Source organism: Calliopsis andreniformis, chromosome 12 (assembly GCF_051401765.1).
Source record: "Calliopsis andreniformis isolate RMS-2024a chromosome 12, iyCalAndr_principal, whole genome shotgun sequence".
Lineage (NCBI taxonomy): Eukaryota > Metazoa > Arthropoda > Insecta > Hymenoptera > Andrenidae > Calliopsis > Calliopsis andreniformis.
In genome coordinates, this window is record NC_135073.1 from 20,060,211 (window position 1) to 20,080,918 (window position 20,708).

The 20,708-nt window shown below is 37.9% G+C and overlaps 5 protein-coding genes across 9 annotated transcripts; 2 read left to right on the top strand and 3 right to left on the bottom strand.

The window, feature by feature from the left end:
- The first annotated feature begins 104 nt into the window (after window positions 1-104).
- On the top strand, window positions 105-2,630 carry LOC143186106 (cdc42 homolog). Of its 4 annotated transcripts, XM_076389535.1 has the most exons (6): window positions 207-222; window positions 463-706; window positions 783-984; window positions 1,149-1,258; window positions 1,350-1,547; window positions 1,639-2,630. In XM_076389535.1, the coding sequence occupies exons 3-6, from the start codon at window positions 807-809 to the stop codon at window positions 1,726-1,728; spliced, it is 576 nt and encodes a 191-aa protein (XP_076245650.1). In that variant the 5' UTR covers window positions 207-222; window positions 463-706; window positions 783-806; the 3' UTR covers window positions 1,729-2,630. The 4 variants fall into 4 exon arrangements, with proteins under 4 accessions (XP_076245651.1, XP_076245650.1, XP_076245649.1 ...); XM_076389536.1 differs by lacking the exon at window positions 463-706 and having other exon boundaries at window positions 105-222; XM_076389534.1 differs by lacking the exon at window positions 207-222 and having other exon boundaries at window positions 245-706.
- Window positions 2,631-4,202: 1,572 nt separating this feature from the next.
- Window positions 4,203-11,302, bottom strand: LOC143186105 (uncharacterized). 2 transcript variants are annotated; one of them, XM_076389532.1, is made up of 3 exons: window positions 10,056-11,299; window positions 8,843-8,959; window positions 4,203-8,715 (listed from the first exon to the last, which is right to left on the bottom strand). In XM_076389532.1, exons 1-3 carry the CDS (start codon window positions 10,666-10,668, stop codon window positions 4,205-4,207), a joined length of 5,241 nt encoding a protein of 1,746 aa, XP_076245647.1. In that variant the 5' UTR covers window positions 10,669-11,299; the 3' UTR covers window positions 4,203-4,204. The 2 variants fall into 2 exon arrangements, with proteins under 2 accessions (XP_076245647.1, XP_076245648.1); XM_076389533.1 differs by lacking the exon at window positions 8,843-8,959 and having other exon boundaries at window positions 10,056-11,302.
- A 1,314-nt stretch (window positions 11,303-12,616) lies between these two features.
- Amx (TM2 domain-containing protein 3 almondex) lies at window positions 12,617-14,672 on the bottom strand. The gene is made up of 6 exons (XM_076388845.1): window positions 14,537-14,672; window positions 13,819-14,049; window positions 13,669-13,736; window positions 13,459-13,602; window positions 13,125-13,390; window positions 12,617-13,049 (listed from the first exon to the last, which is right to left on the bottom strand). The coding sequence occupies exons 2-6, from the start codon at window positions 13,907-13,909 to the stop codon at window positions 12,914-12,916; spliced, it is 705 nt and encodes a 234-aa protein (XP_076244960.1). The 5' UTR covers window positions 13,910-14,049; window positions 14,537-14,672; the 3' UTR covers window positions 12,617-12,913.
- A 104-nt stretch (window positions 14,673-14,776) lies between these two features.
- On the top strand, window positions 14,777-18,726 carry LOC143185660 (uncharacterized). Its single transcript, XM_076388843.1, has 10 exons — window positions 14,777-15,218; window positions 15,386-16,255; window positions 16,326-16,577; window positions 16,639-16,912; window positions 16,978-17,255; window positions 17,340-17,483; window positions 17,561-17,804; window positions 17,894-18,036; window positions 18,098-18,233; window positions 18,320-18,726. The coding sequence occupies exons 2-10, from the start codon at window positions 15,416-15,418 to the stop codon at window positions 18,499-18,501; spliced, it is 2,493 nt and encodes an 830-aa protein (XP_076244958.1). The 5' UTR covers window positions 14,777-15,218; window positions 15,386-15,415; the 3' UTR covers window positions 18,502-18,726.
- A 387-nt stretch (window positions 18,727-19,113) lies between these two features.
- Window positions 19,114-20,700, bottom strand: Eif6 (eukaryotic translation initiation factor 6). The gene is made up of 6 exons (XM_076388844.1): window positions 20,395-20,700; window positions 20,120-20,205; window positions 19,866-20,041; window positions 19,616-19,792; window positions 19,353-19,534; window positions 19,114-19,256 (listed from the first exon to the last, which is right to left on the bottom strand). The coding sequence occupies exons 1-6, from the start codon at window positions 20,499-20,501 to the stop codon at window positions 19,247-19,249; spliced, it is 738 nt and encodes a 245-aa protein (XP_076244959.1). The 5' UTR covers window positions 20,502-20,700; the 3' UTR covers window positions 19,114-19,246.
- Window positions 20,701-20,708: the final 8 nt, after the last annotated feature.

Here is a 20,708-nt window from a genome sequence, read left to right on the forward strand (position 1 = left end):
ATACATAAACGCATAGCATAATTAACGCGTTGGTAATAATCTGTTCACAGAAGCGATGAACGCGTCAATGATTGGTTGTGATTGGTGTAACGTAAAGGAATAAACGCTCATATAGATGGCGGTCGTATGTCCTGTCTTCGAACTGTCGAGTCGTCGACTTTCTATACCACTTCCGAAAATTTGTGACAGTAAAGTGTGTGTGTTGTCGACGCCCAGTTACTTGTGAGTATTTCGGTTAAATTTCATATATTACGTACTTTGACCCGGTACCATATTTTCACGTTAAGTCGTGAAATATACTATCGGATATTATAATTCATATATTCGAACGATGTTATCCCAAAAGAAAAAGTGTTATATTCGACGGAACGTCTAAAATGGCGAACCGAGAGAAAACAATTATTTCATAGCAGATCTACGTGCACTCAGCCTCTGATGAACTTGGTTCTTTTCTTTCTTTAGTCTGAACTGAGTAACGAATCGTTATGGAACGTAAATTTGATGCTATTGAACGTACTTAATGATAGGATAGGACAACAAAAGACTGGACAAAATTTTAGAATAAAAACAAGATCGATCGATCGACCATCCGACCGACCGACCGACCGACCGACCGATTGAACGATCAACCATCAGGTAACCAACTGACTGACCGGTTACGAGGAAACTGAATGACAAAAATTCATCTATATTATGCCAATAAACAGTTCAGTGTTATAATGCTTCTTTTGTATCAATGTACGAATCATCGTTAGTAACATACCAATGTTTTCTTGTCGTAGAGAAATTTAAGTGAAACAAGGAAGATGCAAACAATTAAATGCGTCGTTGTGGGAGATGGTGCAGTAGGTAAAACTTGTCTTTTGATTTCGTATACCACCAACAAATTTCCATCGGAATATGTTCCAACAGTGTTTGACAATTATGCTGTAACTGTTATGATTGGTGGAGAACCATACACATTAGGATTGTTCGATACAGCTGGTAATTGTCAATTTTATTAAATTTTATTACAGTTTCAATTTCATTTTTTCTTTTCTATAGAATTGATTTATGATCAATGTTTGACTTGTTCTTCGCATCTTAAATATATTACATGTTTTTATATCTTTGATGATATTTATATTATCTAATCATTTTTTTTGTAGGTCAAGAGGATTACGATCGATTACGTCCTTTAAGTTATCCACAAACTGATGTATTCCTTGTATGTTTCTCTGTTGTATCGCCATCATCTTTTGAAAATGTCAAAGAAAAGGTACTATTCTTTGATCAGTTTCAGTTTGATCAACTAGTAGTTTTTTTCTCCACAACCTCTTTAAGTATATTAATTAAAAATCTTTTTTCAGTGGGTTCCAGAAATAACTCATCATTGTCAAAAGACTCCATTCTTATTGGTCGGTACTCAGATTGATTTACGAGACGATGCCGCGACCATTGAGAAACTTGCAAAAAACAAACAAAAGCCTATATCGGCTGAACAAGGTGAAAAGCTTGCCAAAGAGTTAAAAGCAGTAAAATACGTAGAGTGCAGTGCTCTTACACAGGTATAGCCGTCTGGTGTATTGCAAATGCATCTTATTACATTCAACTATAACTGACAAATCATCAGACCAGCTGTTCCTTTTAATTTTTCAGAAAGGTTTGAAAAATGTGTTCGACGAAGCGATTCTAGCAGCCCTAGAGCCTCCAGAACCAGTCAGAAGAAGACGATGTATCGTTTTGTAGACAAAATAGCACGCGGTTGACACCTTCTGTAAAATTGATTACCGTCATTCAGTACCGAAGACTGTGAATTTGATCGTACGGTGCATGCGATGAAAATATTTTTCTCTTATCAATGGTTTTAATATTCCCGAGTGTCGATAACATGACAGAATATCCTTCGTTTTCGATACGTTCGATATGCGCATGCTCCATACGAACATAAAATTTACACGCAAAAACGAAGGCTCAACATTGTTTTATATACAATGGGGTTGTGTAATGAGACACACATATGTATCATTCACTTCCGTTGATCGGTCTGTATCCGGAGGAAGATCGATCGGCTGTTGTAATGATTTCGCTTAAATCGATTCACGTTTTGTAACTTTCATATTGCTTTTCGCGTTAATTGTCTTGTTTTCTTTCATCTTTAAAAGTAAAAGAAACAAGATAATGAACTGCGACCGTTTAATTGTTCTTTCTACACCAGAGTGATGCTTCAAATCGCTTCAAAAACATGTTTTTACTCTTTTGGCACCATATTTCTGCCAATAATAAATCCACTGCGAAGTTGCAGATCTTTATATTGATGGATCGTTGTTAGGCGTACGGTATTGCGTTCTGATCGCATATCATTTTTAATTATTGGGTCGTGTGTCTTGGTCCAGTCGACACTAGCCTGGATCATGAAATTGCAACAGAAATTTCAGAAATTCTTAGGAAAGCTTAGAAACGTAAAAGTTGATGACGAAAAGTGTTTGACGACGATCGCACGAAGAAGAAAACGGCGGACAAAATCGCTGAGACCCATAAGACACTTCGTACCGAAGAATCGATAGAATATTCATTTATTTAACAAATAAGACGTCTTTATCGATAAATCGGTAGTGTGAATTTTTTAATAAAGCAGTTTTAAAAAAGAATTGGATTCTATGAGAATGTAAACAATCTCGTATATACCATTTGGACACCCGTGTGTTATTTCTCCCTCGTTTTGCGCTGCAACACAAGATGTAGGGTTATTCAGTCATCGCGGTCTAGTTTTAAAGATCGATACGTATCCGTGAATGGTTATAGCTTTATTTACATACTTTTTATCACGGTGATATTATGAAATAATCAATCAGCTATAGTACATGTAAAACTTTCTCTTACATTTGGCCGTTTACCATAAAAGTTTGGTACTTAACTTTGGATCAGAATCGATCGTATATCGTTTCTGCTATGTCAACAAACATCGTACCTTCTCTATTCTAATGCATTAATACTATTGGTTTCTACTTTACGATTCTATAGTTCTGACCATTACAATATACTGTTGCGGTGTTACAAAGTGAGTGTATCCTGTACATGATACACAAATCTAAATCTATTATTGATCAGTCGCGTAACGTTTTGTTTTCAATTTTTATCATACAGATTTTGTCAAATAGGACCTTTTTCCGTAAAGAGATTGAAAATACCTAACGCAGACCGCGTAACGAAAGAATGATTTTTAATTATTAGTCGACGTTACTTGGTCATGCGTTTGAACACTTTTTTTCGTAGTACTAGGAACTACGTAGTAATAGAATAAGAACGGATCGCAACACCACAAACGTCCATGTTAAACAGTTTCATTTTCCTTTTCATGCCTTTATCAATTTCTTCGATATATGCATACCAATCTGCTTCTACAGTCATACATACATACATTGTTAAACGTAAGGTGGAAAACAGTATAAACGTAGAACATTAACAGAGATCATTAGCAGATTAATAAAGTTGCCGTTGCGAGTGCTCTTTAAAGCTGAACGAACGCAAATCACTTGTCAATATAACTGAATTTTTGTTACGTTTTCCTTAACGTTTTGGCAAAGTAAGGAAAGTATGTTTCAATGGTAATCGCTATGGCGATGATGAATCAATTCTAACGCAAGAGTTCAATTGAATCTATTGTAAATGACCGTTGTCAGTTACAGTTGTAGATACATATATATATATACATAAACATTTCCAATGTATGCACTTTGGTTGATGTTTGTTAGTTATTAGCGTACACGCGTGTCGGCATGACTAGAATCGGTGACCTAATATACGCGATTTCTGCAAAAAAGATTTTCGCATCGGATACCAATACCGCTATTATGATTTCTGAACGCAACAATGATGTATGCACTTACGTATGCGACGATACAAGAAGGATGCAACCGACGCGATGCAATGCGACAGTTCTGTTATCATCGTTATCATCGTAATCGGATATAGGTACATAGGTACTATTTGGTATATCATGGTAAAGAGGATCATCGAAAGGATCGTTTATATAACAAGACAATACGTACCCCTGTGTCTCATATGTACATATGCACATACGTAATAACTATGTACGTATGTATTTGCATAGAGGATAACGTAACTTGTCAGATGCGACTGTCTATCGGCTTTTCGGATTCCATATTTTATTTCATTGGCACAGTTGTGTCCGAATGGGGAATGATCGTTGAATTTGGTAGATCTAAACATTCATTGCATAATAAACCGAATTTTGTGCATGTGTCGGTATAGAACCGCTTGTAGGATTATGCGTGACATAAGAATCGGGTTGAAGTAACATTCCTGCTTGCGATACGTCGTGAGAAGGTACACTAGCAGCACCTTCGGGTACGCCTCGTTCTATTACTGCGTAGGAAGGAGCCATAACTCGTTGTTGCTGTAGTTTCGAAGGCGAACAAGGAACTTGCAACGAATACGATGATGAACAAGAAGAGGAGGATGAGGATGAGGTGGAGGAGAAAGAACAAGAGGAAGAAGATAAACACGAGGAAGAAGAGGAAGATGAGGAGGAAGGTATAGAGGGTATAGAAGATACGGAAACATTGACGATAACATCGTTAGGCACCGTTCGAATAGTAACGTGATTCGGAAGCCCGCGTGTTGTAGACGTTTGCCGAGATACTGTAACGATTGGAGGCAAGGAAGAGTAGGGTGGAGGTAGGGAAGAGGCAGGGTATGAAGAGGATAAGAAAGAGGAAGAGATCGGAGAGCATGAGGAGGCGGAGGAAGAACAGGATACCAACGGTGGCTGAACGAAAGAAGTGGAAGGACAAGAAGAAGGAACGACTGCAGCAGAGGTAGAAGTCAGAAGTGTTTGCGTCGATTGTAATTCAGACGAAGGTGCGAGGACCGTGCGGCCTAGCTGTACTTGATAAAATCGGTAAGAACTTTCAGTGGTTGTCGTTCCGCCCGTGCCACCGACGAATCTTGAAGGTGCAATCACGGTATAAGAGGGTGTGGAAGAGGGAGATGCTGCAGCGGCGATCGTTGATGGTAAACGATAAAAGGTAGGTTGATGGTGGTATTGATGTCGATGATGTTGATGCGGATGATGGTGATGTTGAGGTTGCAGTGAATTACCAATAGCAGTGGCGGCACGAGGAACAGAAGTAGAGAATGCAACATCGGCAATTCGAAAATCTTCGGGAGATTGCCGATGGTGATGCAAATGAAGATGCAAAGTCTGTCGCGTGGAGCGTAACGTGACAGGATCAGGTGACGAGATTATCGTTGAAGTTAATCGAGAGTCTAACGTAGGGGAGGTAGTGTCTGAGGATGTGGAATGCTGTCCGAGTGGATTCGAAACGACTACCAGAGGAGAAGCTACGTCCTGATGAGGAGTTGTTAAATTTGTTATCGGCGATAGCGAACGGTTCTCTAGGTGATAATATTTCGAACGTTGGCGTGACATAGATGGTAGTTGCGATCGTGTTTGCAGTTGTTGTTCGTTCACAGGCAGTCGAGGATAGGGATATCTTTCGATGTGAGCAGCATAACTAGGAGATGGATGAGTCGGTAAAATACGCTGAATATTTTGATAAGTTGGGTCGGAGAGACCGTTGTACGGTACAAAATACATTGTACGATAACATTTACTGTTGGTAGCCAATCCGGTATTCATAGTAGGCATTAGATTACAACGGTAATCATAAAGCGTAGTCACGACAGGTACTTGATCTCTTTGAACACCATCGGGAAAACTGTTGATGTAATTGTCACCATTCTCGATGCTGCTGACAATTTCCTCGGTTCCAGACGCAACACTCCGCGAGGTCCGCGTATTTGTTGCGTTTAACTGTTCTCCTCGATAGTATCGATGATCGTTGTTACCTTGTTCTCGATAAGAACGAAACGCTGCATCGGTTACTGGTACTTGAACATGCCTATGCGTAAGCATCTCTCCCGAGTATGGGTCGCACAATAGCGAACTTTCAGCCGTGACGTTAGTATTCTCTATAATAGCCTGATAAATGTCGTCCATTTGTTTTTGCATATTGTTCATTCTGTCGATAGTATTTGCATTTCGCTCATTGCCAATTAAAGTAGCATCGACAAAAGAACGCGACCGTTCGACATCATCGACCGTTTCATCATCATACGATGCTGTTCCTATTCGACCATCAATTTTCATACCATTACTGTCGTAGTAAATTGTCGTTGTTGCCGTTGTCCCCGTCGTTGTCATCGTCGCTTCTGTCGTCGTTGCTGTCGATGTTGTAAACACTGTTGACGACGTCGTTGGAATCGAAGAACGAAAGCTCGACCTAGAACTATCACTTCCGGAAATCGTTCGACGAAAGGTACCATCAACATCGTTCGATAATCGTCGTTTAATACCCGTTACCGACGGTCTACGGTTAAATCCGTAATCATTTAATTCATCGTCCTCGTCACCGCCATCGTCGTCATCGTCATCGTCGTCGTTGTCGTCGTCGTCGTCGTCATGATCGTGATCATCATTGTTCTCGTTACCGTTAGCGTTAGCACAACCTTCGTTTCTGAAATTTCCATTGTTTCTGCTTTCGTCGTTATCCTCGTAAAGGCGAGGATTAATATCGCGTTGTATCTCGTTAGAACGAATTATGGGTTCAGTGTCGATACGAAGAATGGGACCGTGCATCTGTCTTCGATTAGTGTCTCCTTCGTGTTTACTGTCGGCAGTTCTATCATCGGTGGCAACAGTGTCTACGTAGTTATTTGTATCATCGATACGAAGATAACGATGATCTTCAACCTCGTTGTAACGTCGTCTTATTCTTTCAATTCTAAATTTATCTTGTTCAACAAATGCCAACAATTCATCGGTTGTATTGTCTCCAATATCGAGTTTGTCAACAATTACTGGCGTACCTTTCGTAACATCCGGTGGACCTACATAATTGCGTTCTACGTTATCGCATAAAGCGATTGCAACATTCTTCTCCAAATTGTACGGCGAAACAATATCATAGTTTACCGGTAAATCGCGGGTGTCGTTAATCATTGTTCTAGAATCGAGCCGATAACAGTCTTCCCTAGTGTCGGTACTGTTAACCGTTACGCACGATAGCGGCGCCAAACTAGCTAAAAACTGTTTACGCACATCCGAATTATTCGCTTTTATTAAAGAATTTTTCGTTCGTCGATAGTCCTTGCCAACATGACCATTTTTTCCACCATTTCCAAAACTAAGCTCCGATGTATTCGAATTTTTCTTATGCACGAACAGATCCGTTAATTTCTTGTACGTTGAATGATGATCGTGCGAACGATCGGTTGTTACAGTATTCAAACCCAAGCCCAGAGAATGTCGCTTATAATAATTCGAAGCCGTAATTGTTGCCGTTGTCGGTATTAATGATGTTGCTGTCGTTATCACAGTTGTTGTTGCCGCCTTCGTTGTCATTATCGTCATTGTTGGTAATGGAGCTGACATTGTCGTCGTTGTCGCAAACGTCGTCATGCCAGGGAACGTACCGAATTCTGTAACAGTTGATATCGTTGTACCAGACACTGATACCGGAATTTCAGTAACCACTATCGAATTTCGTGGAAACTCGTTTACCGTTGACGACAATTCATCCTCGGAAGAAGGAAGGGGAGGAGGGGGAGGAAGGGGAGGGGGAGGGGGAGGAGGAGGAGGAGGAGGAGGAGGAGGAGGAGGAGGAGGAGGAGGTTCCTCCTGTCCCGAGGGCGAAGCACGCACCAATAATTCGGTGTTATCGATATCTAGATCCATTACCGGATCCGTGACCTCCCTTGAATTCGAACAAACATTCTCCTCTTCTTCCTGATCAACGCAAGTCAGTTGACGAATTCGCTCCTCTAAGGATAAATTTTTTGATGCCAGATTCTTCTTTCGAGAACGTGTACGATATTTGTCGAGAAGACTTCTTCGCAGTGTATTTCTTTCGATAGTTCTTCTAATTAAATCAGATTCTTCATCGAAGGAATCGGCGCATCGATTTTCGGAGATGTTTAATCCTTTCGAAGTGTCGAGTAAACGCAGACTTTCGTTGCTAACGGAAAATCCTGAATTATTTTGTCGTTGTTCATCTAGAGAATTTGTCGAAGCGACCGATTTCCCAAGAAGCGCCGGTGGTGGCGAGACGAATTTCGGATTAGGAAATAGTTGCCTAACAAGTTGCCTAACAGCAGAATTTGGTTTTAAGCTATTATTGCCAGCTAAAGAAGAATTACCGAGCTTAAACACAAGAGAGAGCTCCCTCACGTCAGAGGATGCTTCGTTTTGAACAAACCAATTCTCGCAACCCGACTCTCCTTTTGTATTGTTCGTCATCTTCGTAGGTTGTGTTTGCGGTGTCCCATGATGGTTATTAGTGACGGGAAGACATCGAGAAGATTCCTGATTACGAGCGTCACGCTCATTATTGTTCCTTGTACAACTGGTATTAATGTTCGACGTCATTGTCATAGTTGCCGTTGCCGCTGCCGCTGCCGCTGTCGTAGTTGTCGCTGCCATCGTTATACTCGTCGATGTCGTTGTTATCACTGTATCGTGAGAGTTTGCATTCTTCTCTGAAACCTCTTTCTTCCAATAGTCGCTTCTATTCTGATTCAATGGATCAATATCTTCTCGTCGTCGAACGGCGGATTCCTCCGCTTCTTCACCGTGTGCGATTTCACGTACAATGCGCCGTTCCGTAACAGTCGTCATAGTTATCGTTTCCACAAGATATCGCTGTCGTGCCTCTGCAAATCAATAACATATTTGTATGTATTAGACGACGTGTCATTCAATTCGATAATTTACTTGTCAGAAAATGTCAGAAAAGAAATTCGATTATTATAAATTATAGAAGGAAAGGGTTGAACGTACCGCTGCTATTGGTAGACAATGGTGTCCGTTTCGATCGTTCACTCGATGTCCTTACATTCTCAGAATTATTCTTTGATATTTCTTCGTCAAGGTGAAATCTTTCTTTCAAGCTTGCATCTGCAAAATAAATTATGCACAGATTGTTTATATATATATTATAATTATTGTGTACATTAATGTGCATACGATGGAAAAATTCGAAATCACGTGCCGTGTGATCATAAGGAATTTTTGAAAGTAAATGAGGCAACAAATTGTGTACAAAAAATTAGGCGATTTTTATATCTTGGAACGTATGCGTTTTTACTCTTGAGGTAGCGTGCATTGCCGTGTAACACCGGAGTCACGCTACGCTGTACTTCCGGCGAGCGCGAGCAACTGCGTGGCTGCAAACGTATCGCTCAGTGCTCACATTCCTAAACATCAAGGGATAAGGGTACGTTCTTTGTAAAGCTACTTTGCTGTTACAAAAGAATAACGACTACGTAATTATCGTCATCCATCGTCTCGTTGATCGGAAAATGACGAAAAGAACGAATCGTACATATGTTTACACGATAATGGACACGTCTTTCGTCACTGATTCATTCGTATTGTTGCGTTTATACAATTAAGATTAAAATAATATGTATATACATAATATACCGAACATTTCGCCACTCACTTGTTTGTTGACAACGAAGATAGTCTAACGATGATTGCAAGCAACGTTCCGTTCTTTTCGAAAGATCACCGTTTGAATAAATATCCTTATAACCCTCCGGTGGACTTAGTGTTTCTTGTTGATGCTCTTGTTGTGACAAAAGTGAAGATGATCCGTTCAATGACGGCAGTGGTTGAGGCGGCGATGATGATATCGCTGATAATGACGATGATGATGACGATGATGATGATGATGATGATGATGATGATGATGATGATGATGATGATGATGGTGGTGGTGGTGGTGGTGGTGGTGGTGGCGGCGGCGGCGGTGGTGGTGGCGGTGGTGGTGGTGGCGGTTGTGGCGGCGGTTGTGGTGGCGGTGGCGGCGGTGGCGGTGGCGGCGGTGAAGGTGGATGTGACGGTGAGTCTATCCCTATAGGTAAAAATGCCGACAACGTTGTCTGCGATACAACAGAGACGTTTGTTTCACAAGAGCTTCCTTCGATTATTCGTTTTCGAACAACCCTTTCCTTTGGTTCATCAATCATCCTTTCTTTTTTCTTCTTACCTCTTTTATCTGTATCCAACTCTCGGTCTTTCGCTTCTGTTTTTCGTCTTTGTTCTAAATCTTGTCCGTGATCTTCTTCTTCTTCTTCCTCCATTTCTTCATCACGATCGTCCTCCTCCTCCTCCTCTTCTTCTTCGTCACCATCGATCTCCATCTCGTATTCTTCCTCTTCGTCATCTTCGTCCTCGACACGCAATTCCATGCAGTTAAACTGATCGCCATCACATTTTCTTGTCGCATTTTCATGGATCTTCTGTTCGTCCCTTTCTACACAGCCGTATCGACCATTGTTATCGGCGGCAGCAGCGGCAGCGGCAGCGGCAGCGGAGACTCCCAGTCGAAGATTCAATTCAGCTCGACATTCCTTGCAATTCCCCAGTCGTATCAGTTCATGCTCCTGGCAACAACAATCGCAATCTTCCTCGTAATCTGCGCAACATTCTTCTTTTATCAATATTATATAATCCGCCGCAAAGAATTCGTTTAATTTTTCATTTATGACGACACGATTCTTTCGAGACCCAGCTTTAGATTGACCAGGTTTCTTCAGTAGCGACTTGAGTTGAATTTTCGCAGGCTGCTCCGCCGGAAGTTTGCTTCCGTGCTCCTTCATTATTACCGGGGCTTCTCTTTCGCCCTGTCTTTTTCTAGCACAGGGTGCACACTTTCCCTTCTCTTCACAATACGAACGTTACATTTATCCGTTACTCTTAAAACACACAGCGTTATTCGACCTCTCGTCCGATATTTCTTTCACATTTAGCAATCTCATTGCCAAGCGACGGAAATACCGCGATGTATATGCTCACATTGTCATCTCAGTCTTGATCGATCGCTTTTCTTAAATCACTAATTGATGAGGGTTTCCGAACGATTCTACGTCAGTTTTGTCGAAGAAAAACAGCAGCAGCAATAACAACGACGTCGCGTCGGTGGTAGCAACCACGCCGTGTTCTTTAGCAAACGTGTCGTAGCAGAAGAATACAATTGCAAAGTTCTCACACACGACATCGTATGCATGCAACTTTACTTGTACGATCTAAAAGCGTCGCGAAAACCGCACTTAAAGTCACATCCGCCACGCGCATACAGTGTATACGATGCACACGTTTTAAATGACGCGACGTAATTTTACTATTTCGAAATCCGTCAACAACCATTATACCTATTCGTATTTATGTACGAACTATAAAATAACGTCAAGTCAACGATATCTCCGTCATCGTCAACGTTTATCATAGACATGTTTGTTAACCATTGCAGTAACACCATATCGTCGTTGGTCCCGTTGCCACCGTCACCTTCGTAGCTTTCACCAATGTCTTTTTAATATTTCCTCTTTCTTGATGTCATCGTCATCGTCGTCGGCGTCGGCGTCATGATCATTATCATCGTTGTCGCTATTTCCATCATCGTACTCTGGTATTCCTTTCCTCAAGAATGTGTAGGATACACAGATTGGCACGCGCAAGCGAACGTTCGTTTTCAGTAGCAACACCAGCGTTTTATCGATCTCGGGCAACGAACGTAGGCGCACTTCTAAACGACACTACGCGCCGTCATAGGTCTCGTCACGATTCGTACTTTCGCTGCATGCAACGCATACGTATTCGTGTATTCGTACACTGGCACGTAGAGTAATAGGACGCTATCGAGGATGCGAATCGAAAACATGTAAGGTTGAAAGGCAAAAGCAACATTCAAATATTCATAGAGAAAGAAAGAAGAACGGGATAACAAGTAGCACTATTACTCCATTTCTTTCACACGTATAATTCACTCTTTGACTTTGTCATTCGTAACGAACGTTGCTGTTACAATAGAAGAATTATGACAGACGAAACGATTCGTTGGCGGCCATTGTCAACATCGCACTGATAATTTCGAATTCGATAGAGACGTCGAAGCGAAGAAAGTACCGGCGCGACGAGACTGTCATCGGATCGTTTCGACCTCAAGAGGACTCCACCGGACGGACGGACGAACCGACTGACGAGCGGGTAGGCGGGTAGGCGAGCGCGCGAGCGGGCAACCAACTCGATGCTCGGAAATGGAACAGACCGTTCTCCGTTCACTGTCGGTTATCTTCGGTTCTCAACTTTACGCTCATTATTCGCACTCAGGTTGCGTCTATATACGCATAATACTTCCCTTACCTTTCCAATTATTTTAATCGATTCTCATTATAGAGGTTGTAGCAAATAAAAGAAATACTTTCAATTTAATTGGACAATATCCTATAAAACAGAAATAGTGTAACATAAAAACTCGACAAACTCGACAAACTCGACAGTTTAGGTACGCAGATACATACATTTTAGACTTCTGTATTACACGACAAATCTTCTTATTTGCCGTTCGAAATACCTACGAACTGAGCTACGTACATACATAGGTACTTTCATAGCACGAAATTACGTCGAAGCATTAATTAAAAAATTTTAAACGGTTTCAAAAATTAAGGAAATCGTAGGAGAGATTTCAATGTACAAAATAATTACATGAAATTAATATTTAACAAAATAAATATGATTAGGATATTAGAAATCAGTATTTTATTCTACAGTTTGAAAAAAAATATATTTGCAATACTAATTTAGGATTTACACATAATGAAAATTCTATGCATAATGGTAACATCTTAAAGACTAACGCAAAGATTAGACATATGAAAGAGTATAATAATTTCCAACATCATTATCTACATAGTATATGTACATAGCATTTACCTTCCATTTGAAAATAAAGTTAGGCTTTGTTTTTCAATTCTAATTGTAAGAGCAACTAGCAAAATTCGTACATGCAACAAATTTTGTCCCTTTCACAAGACATATATCTCCTATTCAACTTAAAAGCATCTAAATGTATAACGATCCATCCGCTGGTCCCAAATATCTTATAGAAATAAGTATTACATCGATTAGTGTCCATACACCAAGACCTCCGAAACTGAACACTTTGCCGATTCCTTCTTGCCAATGACCCAAATAGAATCTGTAAAATATATTTATACCAATAAGCTGTTTCCATTCCCTGTTAATACACATAAAATCATTGAATATAATGTACCGATCAGCTCCAAAACCTCCTAAAGTAATGCTTAATAGCAAAGCAGTAGACCAACGATATCCCACCGTCCAATTACATAGTAAATTTTTCATGAATGTACGTCTTCCAAGACATAGTATATCACTGCTTACTGTACAATTTGTTCTGTAATACTGTCGAGGAGAAGCTACAGAACTACATGAATTCTTTTGCTGACACTCGTGTTCCCAATGTTCCGTTTGATAACAATACCGGCATATGTATTTTTTTTCAAAAGTTTGCTCACCCTTAAATTTTAATGTGTTCATTATCATTATTATTATTAGGTTTGCATATTAAGTTATTTATTACTTACAACACAATCGATGTGTTCTAAAACAGTACAATTAGCAACATATACAGCTCCATATATGCAATTGGGATTTAAATTACATCTTAAGCATTCTCCATTTAGTTCTGAGCAAACTGTACCGCTTGGACAAAATCTTGCAATCTCTTCCTACAGATGATAAATTATTTCACCATTATTTCTATTATATAAATGATTTTACAGTAATTCTAGTACCTTTTTGCTTGTGTATGCTGGAGTAGAATTCGCGTTTGCTTCTTTTAATGCATAATTTATCATGCTATCTGTAATAAACGTATTTTTTGAGAAATAATAATAGCTTGTTATAGGATAAAGCAGAAGAAACTGTTTTATTGTATGTTTTACCATAGCCCATGTAAGCCTGTTTTACAGTAGTTGACAAAATCGCCAGAAGAATAAAGATCACATTCCTTGAGTTAATTCGCACAATATTCATTATTAGTAATGTTTAATTAATCAATCTGGTATTTGGTATAAACAAGAATTCAGTAACCTCACACTTGAGTAACTTGGAGTTCTATTTACGCGAAGAAAGGTACAAATGATCGTATGCGTTTGACTTATCCACTTAACTACCTATTAAAGTCGTAAGATATAAAATTTAAAAATTATAACTTTCAAATTCAATGCATAGTTCGATCGATTCAAAGAAAAATTCAAATAAAAATTATTCATTTGAATCGGATCATCACCATCGAAATAACAAAGCTACTAAAGGAAACATGATCCTAGGGCTAGAAATTGATAATCTTGGACTTTTCACATTTGATTTCGTTGACGTTATCTTTATTTCTAGATAATACGTTAGATATTTATCTATTCCACCAAACGGTGCATGCATACGTAACGGGTATGCCCTATGAATGCAAAAATATACATATGTACATATCTACTGATATCTATATATATATATACACACACACACACACACACACACACACACACATTATATATGATGTATGCATGTGTATGCATATCCGAATTTTTTCAGGGTGAGAAAATAAATAATTTAAATACTTCTATCATAAGACCTGTGTATCTATGTATTTACATGCATACATACCTACTACGTACACCGACTATTCCATGCATTATTATTAAAATCATTTTATTTAATATGAAAATCGCAATTATAGATGAACACAACTCTTCACGATTGGTCAAGATTTTCTGTCGATTATAAGCTCGGACCGTTTATATTTTACATTATAATGTTCTGACTTGGAACTGATTTTTTATAATATAGATAGTATTCTTTTTCAGAGAATTGATAGATAAAGTAGTATATACAATTCTGTATATACTAGTTTTTCTACAATACATGTATGTTGCAAACACTGATAGCCTTGCATTAATACGAGACGAATCGGGAGAATTTTTCTTTAACGTTGTTCGAGTTCTCGTGTGATTAATAGCGTCGCATAATATTGTTACTCATCGCTACTAACAACTAAATATTTACTTTAAAAAAGATATCAAAATGTTAATGAAATTCATACATACCTACAGTTGTTTCTAACAATCAGCTGACTTCCGGAACTAATACGAGAGATGTTAGTAAGAACTTTCCTTCTTTTCGCTTGACATAACAGCATTTTCCCAAGCAGAATAACAAATCCTCAATTTTTTAATAAAGCTAACGTACAAAGACTGATATGTTCAGTTGATTGCAATTTAAGCTTGTTTAAACACGAACTGATGTTATAATACGCATAATCGTAAAACTGACGGAAAGTAATTCGAAGGTAAAGACTGACACATATTTTTCTGATATACGTTAAATAATTATACTTGTCTTAATGCAATTTTTCGTTCATTTTTCCTTAATTACGAATTATTAATTACCATTTTTATAATTTTGTCTAAAATTGTATATTGTTCTTAGTATAAATCATTTAATCCATTTTTTTAGACAACTTATTGGTTGCCTCTTGAAGATAGTATGAATTCTGAGGAGAGTACAAGTAATAATCAGAACAAAACAGAGACTAGAGTGGAAGGAAATTTAAAGAAAAATGGTAACCAATCGATTGAACAGTCGATTAAACCATCTAAAGTTGTGCAGCTGGAAGATAAACTATGCGGAGAACAACATGAATTGAATGAGAAATTGGACGACCATACTGTTAAGAATCTTCTGTCTGCTGTTGCATTGGCTAATGGTACAAGATCCATACAAGCTACTGGATCTAATTTCCCTAATTCTGTGGATCAAGATACAAATCAAGACACATTAAATACAAGTGTATCATCCATATTTTTAAGTACCAACAACATCAAGTCTCAGTCTATAAATGCTGTTGTTACAAGTCAATTAAAACATAAGACTGTAATAAATACAAGCACTTTAAACTTGCCTAAGCCACAGATACATTTAAATTTATCTTCTGGTCAAAGTAATGCTCATTTGAATCATACTTGTATGTCTGTTTCTTGTAATCCTGGCTCTGTGTCAAGTCCTAGTTTACATTTAAATAATTCAGTATCAGCATCGTCCACTCTACAATCAAATTTGGCAATGTTTAAACCAACTGAGGATATCGACATGAAAAATAACGTAGATTATGTTTCTGGAATTGACAAGTGTCCATCAAAAGTATCGTGCAGTTCAGACTCTAGTCCTGAAGTGGATAATCCCTGGATATCCAGGTCCTATGGATCTAAATGCGTGTTAAATAATATAGGAGGTAGTATAGGCTCCACAAGTCAAGGAACATGCTGTTTTTTAAGACCTAATATTAATGGAAGTAGAGAACTACCAGGGCCAAGTGGATTACAGAAGGTAATTGTTTGTTTTTATATATTTCCATATATCTATCTTCTAATCAAATTTTCACTGTTGTACGTCATAGAATATGCAAAGGGAACATAACGAAAGGAGAGATTCGAGTTCTGGCAATGAGGGTGATATGTCGGATGGGGAAGATTATTGTGTTTACACATACAAGGGAAACAATGATGCAGTTCATTTAGTAAACGAAGAAGAAGTAAACGAAGGAGAAGCAGAAGAACGAGAAGAGGAAGGACAATATCATAGCGGTAGATCAAGTCCAGAGATGGACTTTTTGGAAATGGACTTTGATCCTGGGCCTTCTTGTGAGCAGGTATTTGATTTATTGCGATAAAACTCCAATATTACTTCTTGTAATAATATTATTTATATAGGACACAGGAGACAGTGATTTGGCCTCTATAAATGAAGATATACAAAATATAGCACTAGACAATGTAGAATCAGATCCAGTATTAAATGATTTAAGCAGTGGTAAAGTTGTGTCTCGACAAGGAATCACAACTGTGCTTCAACATCCGAAACAAAGTGTACAAAATGTAAATCCTGGAGGACTCCAGCCAAGTACTAGTAGCCAATCTATACTGGAGGCGAGCGCAAAATCCAGTTATTCTTTGCCATGGATACCGAGTGCTAGTGATGCAAGTGGTATGAAATAATATATAACAAAAATCTTATAAAATAAGAGACTCTTAATTATTACAATGTTGCAGGAAAATGGGAAACATCTGGATTATACCGCAACACTAGGTGTCCTTTACGAGAGTCATATGGATATCACAATACAAGCGGAGATCTTATTTCACCTGGTGATAACAGAGATGTAGAATCGGAATTATGGACTGAATCATCTGCAGCTTCTATTCCAGAAAGCTCTAGTTTAAATTCTAGGAGGGTCAATCTTAGTTCAACCCTGTATCATCGCATGATGGCAAAGAAACTGATGCTCAATAAACAAACTGCATTCAGTCAAAGTGGTGACTCAAATCTAGTTAATATGCTTTTTATTATAACTTGAAATAGAACGACATAACGTGTGTAACACTAATAATTAGTGCAAACTTTTCATCGCTAGGAAACTGAATTATGCAATGAACGATTGGATGGTCTTATACCTGTCGAGAAAGTTATGCTATGGAGCGAACATGAAGCAACAGTAAAGCAAGTAACACAAATTGGAACGTCCGCTTGCGGTGCTACTTCGGCGATAAATGCTTTGGTATGTATAGCGTTAACAATATATCTATGTCAAATGTTAACAATTGTAAATAAACCAAATGTTATTGTTTGCTTTAGTTGGCTTTAAACGTATCATTTTCATTGGAAACGTTAGTAAAAGGTGTAAATACTAGACAAAGAGAACCAGGTACACCGTTACCGCGATATTTGTTCAGTCGATCGATAGCAGGATCGACTCACAGGGATCTGGCTCGTGGAATAGCTTTGTGTACAAATGGATCGGTTATAACAAAGTTTTTTGCTTTTTATCCGGAAAGGAAAGTCGCTCTGTCTCATTGGTTACATTACTGGATTTCTAGAGGTATGTACATAATTCTGTAAAGTACTACCAATGTTTTTCTTTGTTTAAATTTATTTTTCACATTTGTATGTTTTTATATTTCACTGTAGGTGCTGCACCTATTGCAACGTTAAATTTACAACATTGCGGAGAAGGATGTAATATTCCAGATGCATGGCATCATCAAATGATTTTTGGTGTAGGACAAGCAGGAATATATTTAACCAATCCTTTAGAATGCTTGCCCGAACAGGTTAGTTCTTTAATATATGTAATAAATTAAACAGATATGTAAATTCCGTTTATTATTTTAGTATGTTTGGCATCAACTTGTAAGTCCTAGCGTTTTACTGGTACGAAAAGCAGATGTGTTAGCTCATTGGAATCCCAATACAGATTTAACACCACTTGCTACTATGGATCAAACATGGAGGAGGTTCAATGTTCTCGGTACGTTTAATTAAAAAGGTTTGGTACATACAGTTGATAAATTGTAGATTCTCAATTCAATTTATTTTAATATACTTCTCATCTAGGGCAAGTTGTAAATATGATACGGGAAGCAATGACTCAGAGACGACAGCTTAATAATGCAACAAGTGGTGCAACACATATTCGTATTCCTGCATCTTACCAGGCAGGCATCACTTTAGTTATGAGTGCAAATTCCGTTGCTGCTTCCGAGTTGTTACTTGCTGAACAATTACCATTACTCTAGTCTTGTTAATCAAAATTAATAAAATCCAGACTGCCCTCCTTTTTATTTGTAATAAATTTAATTAGCAGGCTGGTCCGCACAATGTTGTTTACAATAGTTCATTTACTATGTAAGGTAATTAGAATCAGAATTGAAATGATTTACATTTTTGACACAATAACTGTTTGTACTCAAAGAGAATGTTACTAATTAAAATATATTTCAATAGTATATTTCCGTTTTATATGTAGTTATATTTATAAATTGATACATTAAAAGGTAGTTTTTAGAATTAAGAAGCATCGTATATTCTCGTTTTTAGTATTTAAAATTTAAATGGTATGGATAGAATTTATTGTTTCTGAACACAATTATCCAATTTTAATTATTCTTGGTCATACGAAGAGGTAAGTATTTCTCGTACTTACAAACTATAAGGGGTGCTCTTGAGTTATAATTTCATTTAAGGTACACCTTATAATGTATTAAAAGATATTTGACTATAAACATTTCTCCCAAGGGAGAACTTAGCGTTGCATTTTATATAAACATTAATACAGAATATTTTATGAGGAGAACTCCAAGATAATCTAAACTGGAATAGAAAAGGAAACACGTTGCTGTAGTTTTCTGTTTCTAATGAAAGCACAGCATTGCTTTGTGCAACTGCATTAACATAAATATTGGATTTATGTACATGTACATAGTACAATCTATCGCCCATCAACTCTTTTTTGTCCTCTTCCAGAGAGTACATAGAGTTCCTTTAAGACATACTGAAAGCAGAAATAAACAGTAAAAACGGAGGTGTTTTTACGATCACCGTCATAATTCGAATAACGTTCATATTTAAAATTGAACAATACACTTACCTTTCTATAAGAGACGCGCGCATAGTTGAAGTAATTGCAGCTGGAGCAGCTTCATTAAGTTTAAAGACACTTTCAATAACAGACAGTTCTGTCGATGTTGTGTCCATTCCACAAAAAGATGCCCAATCATTCACGACCATTCCTGCAGCTATAACATCGCTGCCTCTATTTACTGTTCCTGCCTATACGATATTTCAACAAAATAGTAAGTGTTTAAATTTCCCTATTCAACTTGTTGGTTATTTAATTATAAATTATCTTACAGCTAGTGGTACTTGCAACAAAGATGACAATTCATCTTGATCTTGTATAGATGTCTTTGGATGTACTAAGCCGCCTCTGTTAGACAATACAGAATATGAACCTACTAACACATTACTTGCCACAGTTTGCCTAAAAACTTCTACATCTAAGGTATCTGCCAAAATTTCTTCTGTTTCCTGTAAAACAGAAGTGCCCAATATTACAATAAAAAATGAAAAGTTTAGATCATTGTTAGGAAACAGTACTCGCCCTGTCAAGATCAGGATGCACCAGTGCTACATAATCATTACACGCAATCACATTGCCAAGAGCAGAAAGCCTTTCTTCAACTCTTTGTACTACAACACTATCTGGCAATGAATTTCTTATATGTTGTAATTCCGTATCTGTTGTTGTATTTGGAACTAGTAGGCCATTTTTGTTTCCTGTTTGAATTCATTTCATCATTCAAAGTATTTTTTTTAAACGTAGTTAACTTATTAAAATTTTGATATTGTACTTACCAACACATAGTCGACCTATAATACGACACCCTGCTACTGATGCATGAATTACAGGAATAGTTTCGGTTAATTCTGCCTCAAATACACTGCAATTAATTATAATATTAATTTGATTAAAATTTAAGAATTAGAACATCTCGTGTCAACGTAACTTATAGGTTACGAAATATCGGTGAATCGTTTATGAGAAATGATGTATCGTCGAAACGTAATTTCGAATAGATTATTCCGATATGATGAAAGGTAAAAAAGTACTCATGCGTATGTATTAATACCTGTAAAAGTTCTCAGAACCACCGATCGCTACGAGACAATAAGAATTTGTTAACTTTGAAAAGACGCCTATTTCATTATTATTCTCGAACTGTACACGTACCGCCATGACTACAGTTATATGAATTTACATTCGCCTATTGAGATTGAAATATGATTTCTAGGATGATACGTTAAATTTGTATCAATTTGTAAACTGCACACGCTGCTGGTCGATTACTTCGTGCAACTTCCTGTCTGTACGGTACGGATTTTTTTTCAACTTCTAACACGACGAATACACGAGGTTTACGCCATGAGATGGCTATGAGCCACT

Coding starts and splice junctions, on each gene's coding strand:
- Eif6 (XM_076388844.1), bottom strand. CDS start 20,501: ATGGCGGTACGTGTACAGTTCGAGAATAATAATGAAATAGGCGTCTTT. Junction 20,206..20,394: donor GGTTCTGAGAACTTTTACAG/GTATTAATACAT, acceptor AATTAATTGCAG/TGTATTTGAGGCAGAATTAA. Junction 20,042..20,119: donor TATAGGTCGACTATGTGTTG/GTAAGTACAATA, acceptor GAATTCAAACAG/GAAACAAAAATGGCCTACTA.
- LOC143185660 (XM_076388843.1), top strand. CDS start 15,416: ATGAATTCTGAGGAGAGTACAAGTAATAATCAGAACAAAACAGAGACT. Junction 16,256..16,325: donor GGCCAAGTGGATTACAGAAG/GTAATTGTTTGT, acceptor TGTACGTCATAG/AATATGCAAAGGGAACATAA. Junction 17,256..17,339: donor AAAGTGGTGACTCAAATCTA/GTTAATATGCTT, acceptor TTTCATCGCTAG/GAAACTGAATTATGCAATGA.
- LOC143186106 (XM_076389536.1), top strand. CDS start 807: ATGCAAACAATTAAATGCGTCGTTGTGGGAGATGGTGCAGTAGGTAAA. Junction 985..1,148: donor AGGATTGTTCGATACAGCTG/GTAATTGTCAAT, acceptor TTTTTTTTGTAG/GTCAAGAGGATTACGATCGA. Junction 1,548..1,638: donor AGTGCAGTGCTCTTACACAG/GTATAGCCGTCT, acceptor TTAATTTTTCAG/AAAGGTTTGAAAAATGTGTT.
- LOC143186105 (XM_076389532.1), bottom strand. CDS start 10,668: ATGAAGGAGCACGGAAGCAAACTTCCGGCGGAGCAGCCTGCGAAAATT. Junction 8,960..10,055: donor GTTGGATACAGATAAAAGAG/GTAAGAAGAAAA, acceptor TTTATTTTGCAG/ATGCAAGCTTGAAAGAAAGA. Junction 8,716..8,842: donor ATTGTCTACCAATAGCAGCG/GTACGTTCAACC, acceptor ATTGATTTGCAG/AGGCACGACAGCGATATCTT.
- Amx (XM_076388845.1), bottom strand. CDS start 13,909: ATGAATATTGTGCGAATTAACTCAAGGAATGTGATCTTTATTCTTCTG. Junction 13,603..13,668: donor CAGCATACACAAGCAAAAAG/GTACTAGAATTA, acceptor TATCATCTGTAG/GAAGAGATTGCAAGATTTTG. Junction 13,050..13,124: donor GGAGGTTTTGGAGCTGATCG/GTACATTATATT, acceptor TATATTTTACAG/ATTCTATTTGGGTCATTGGC.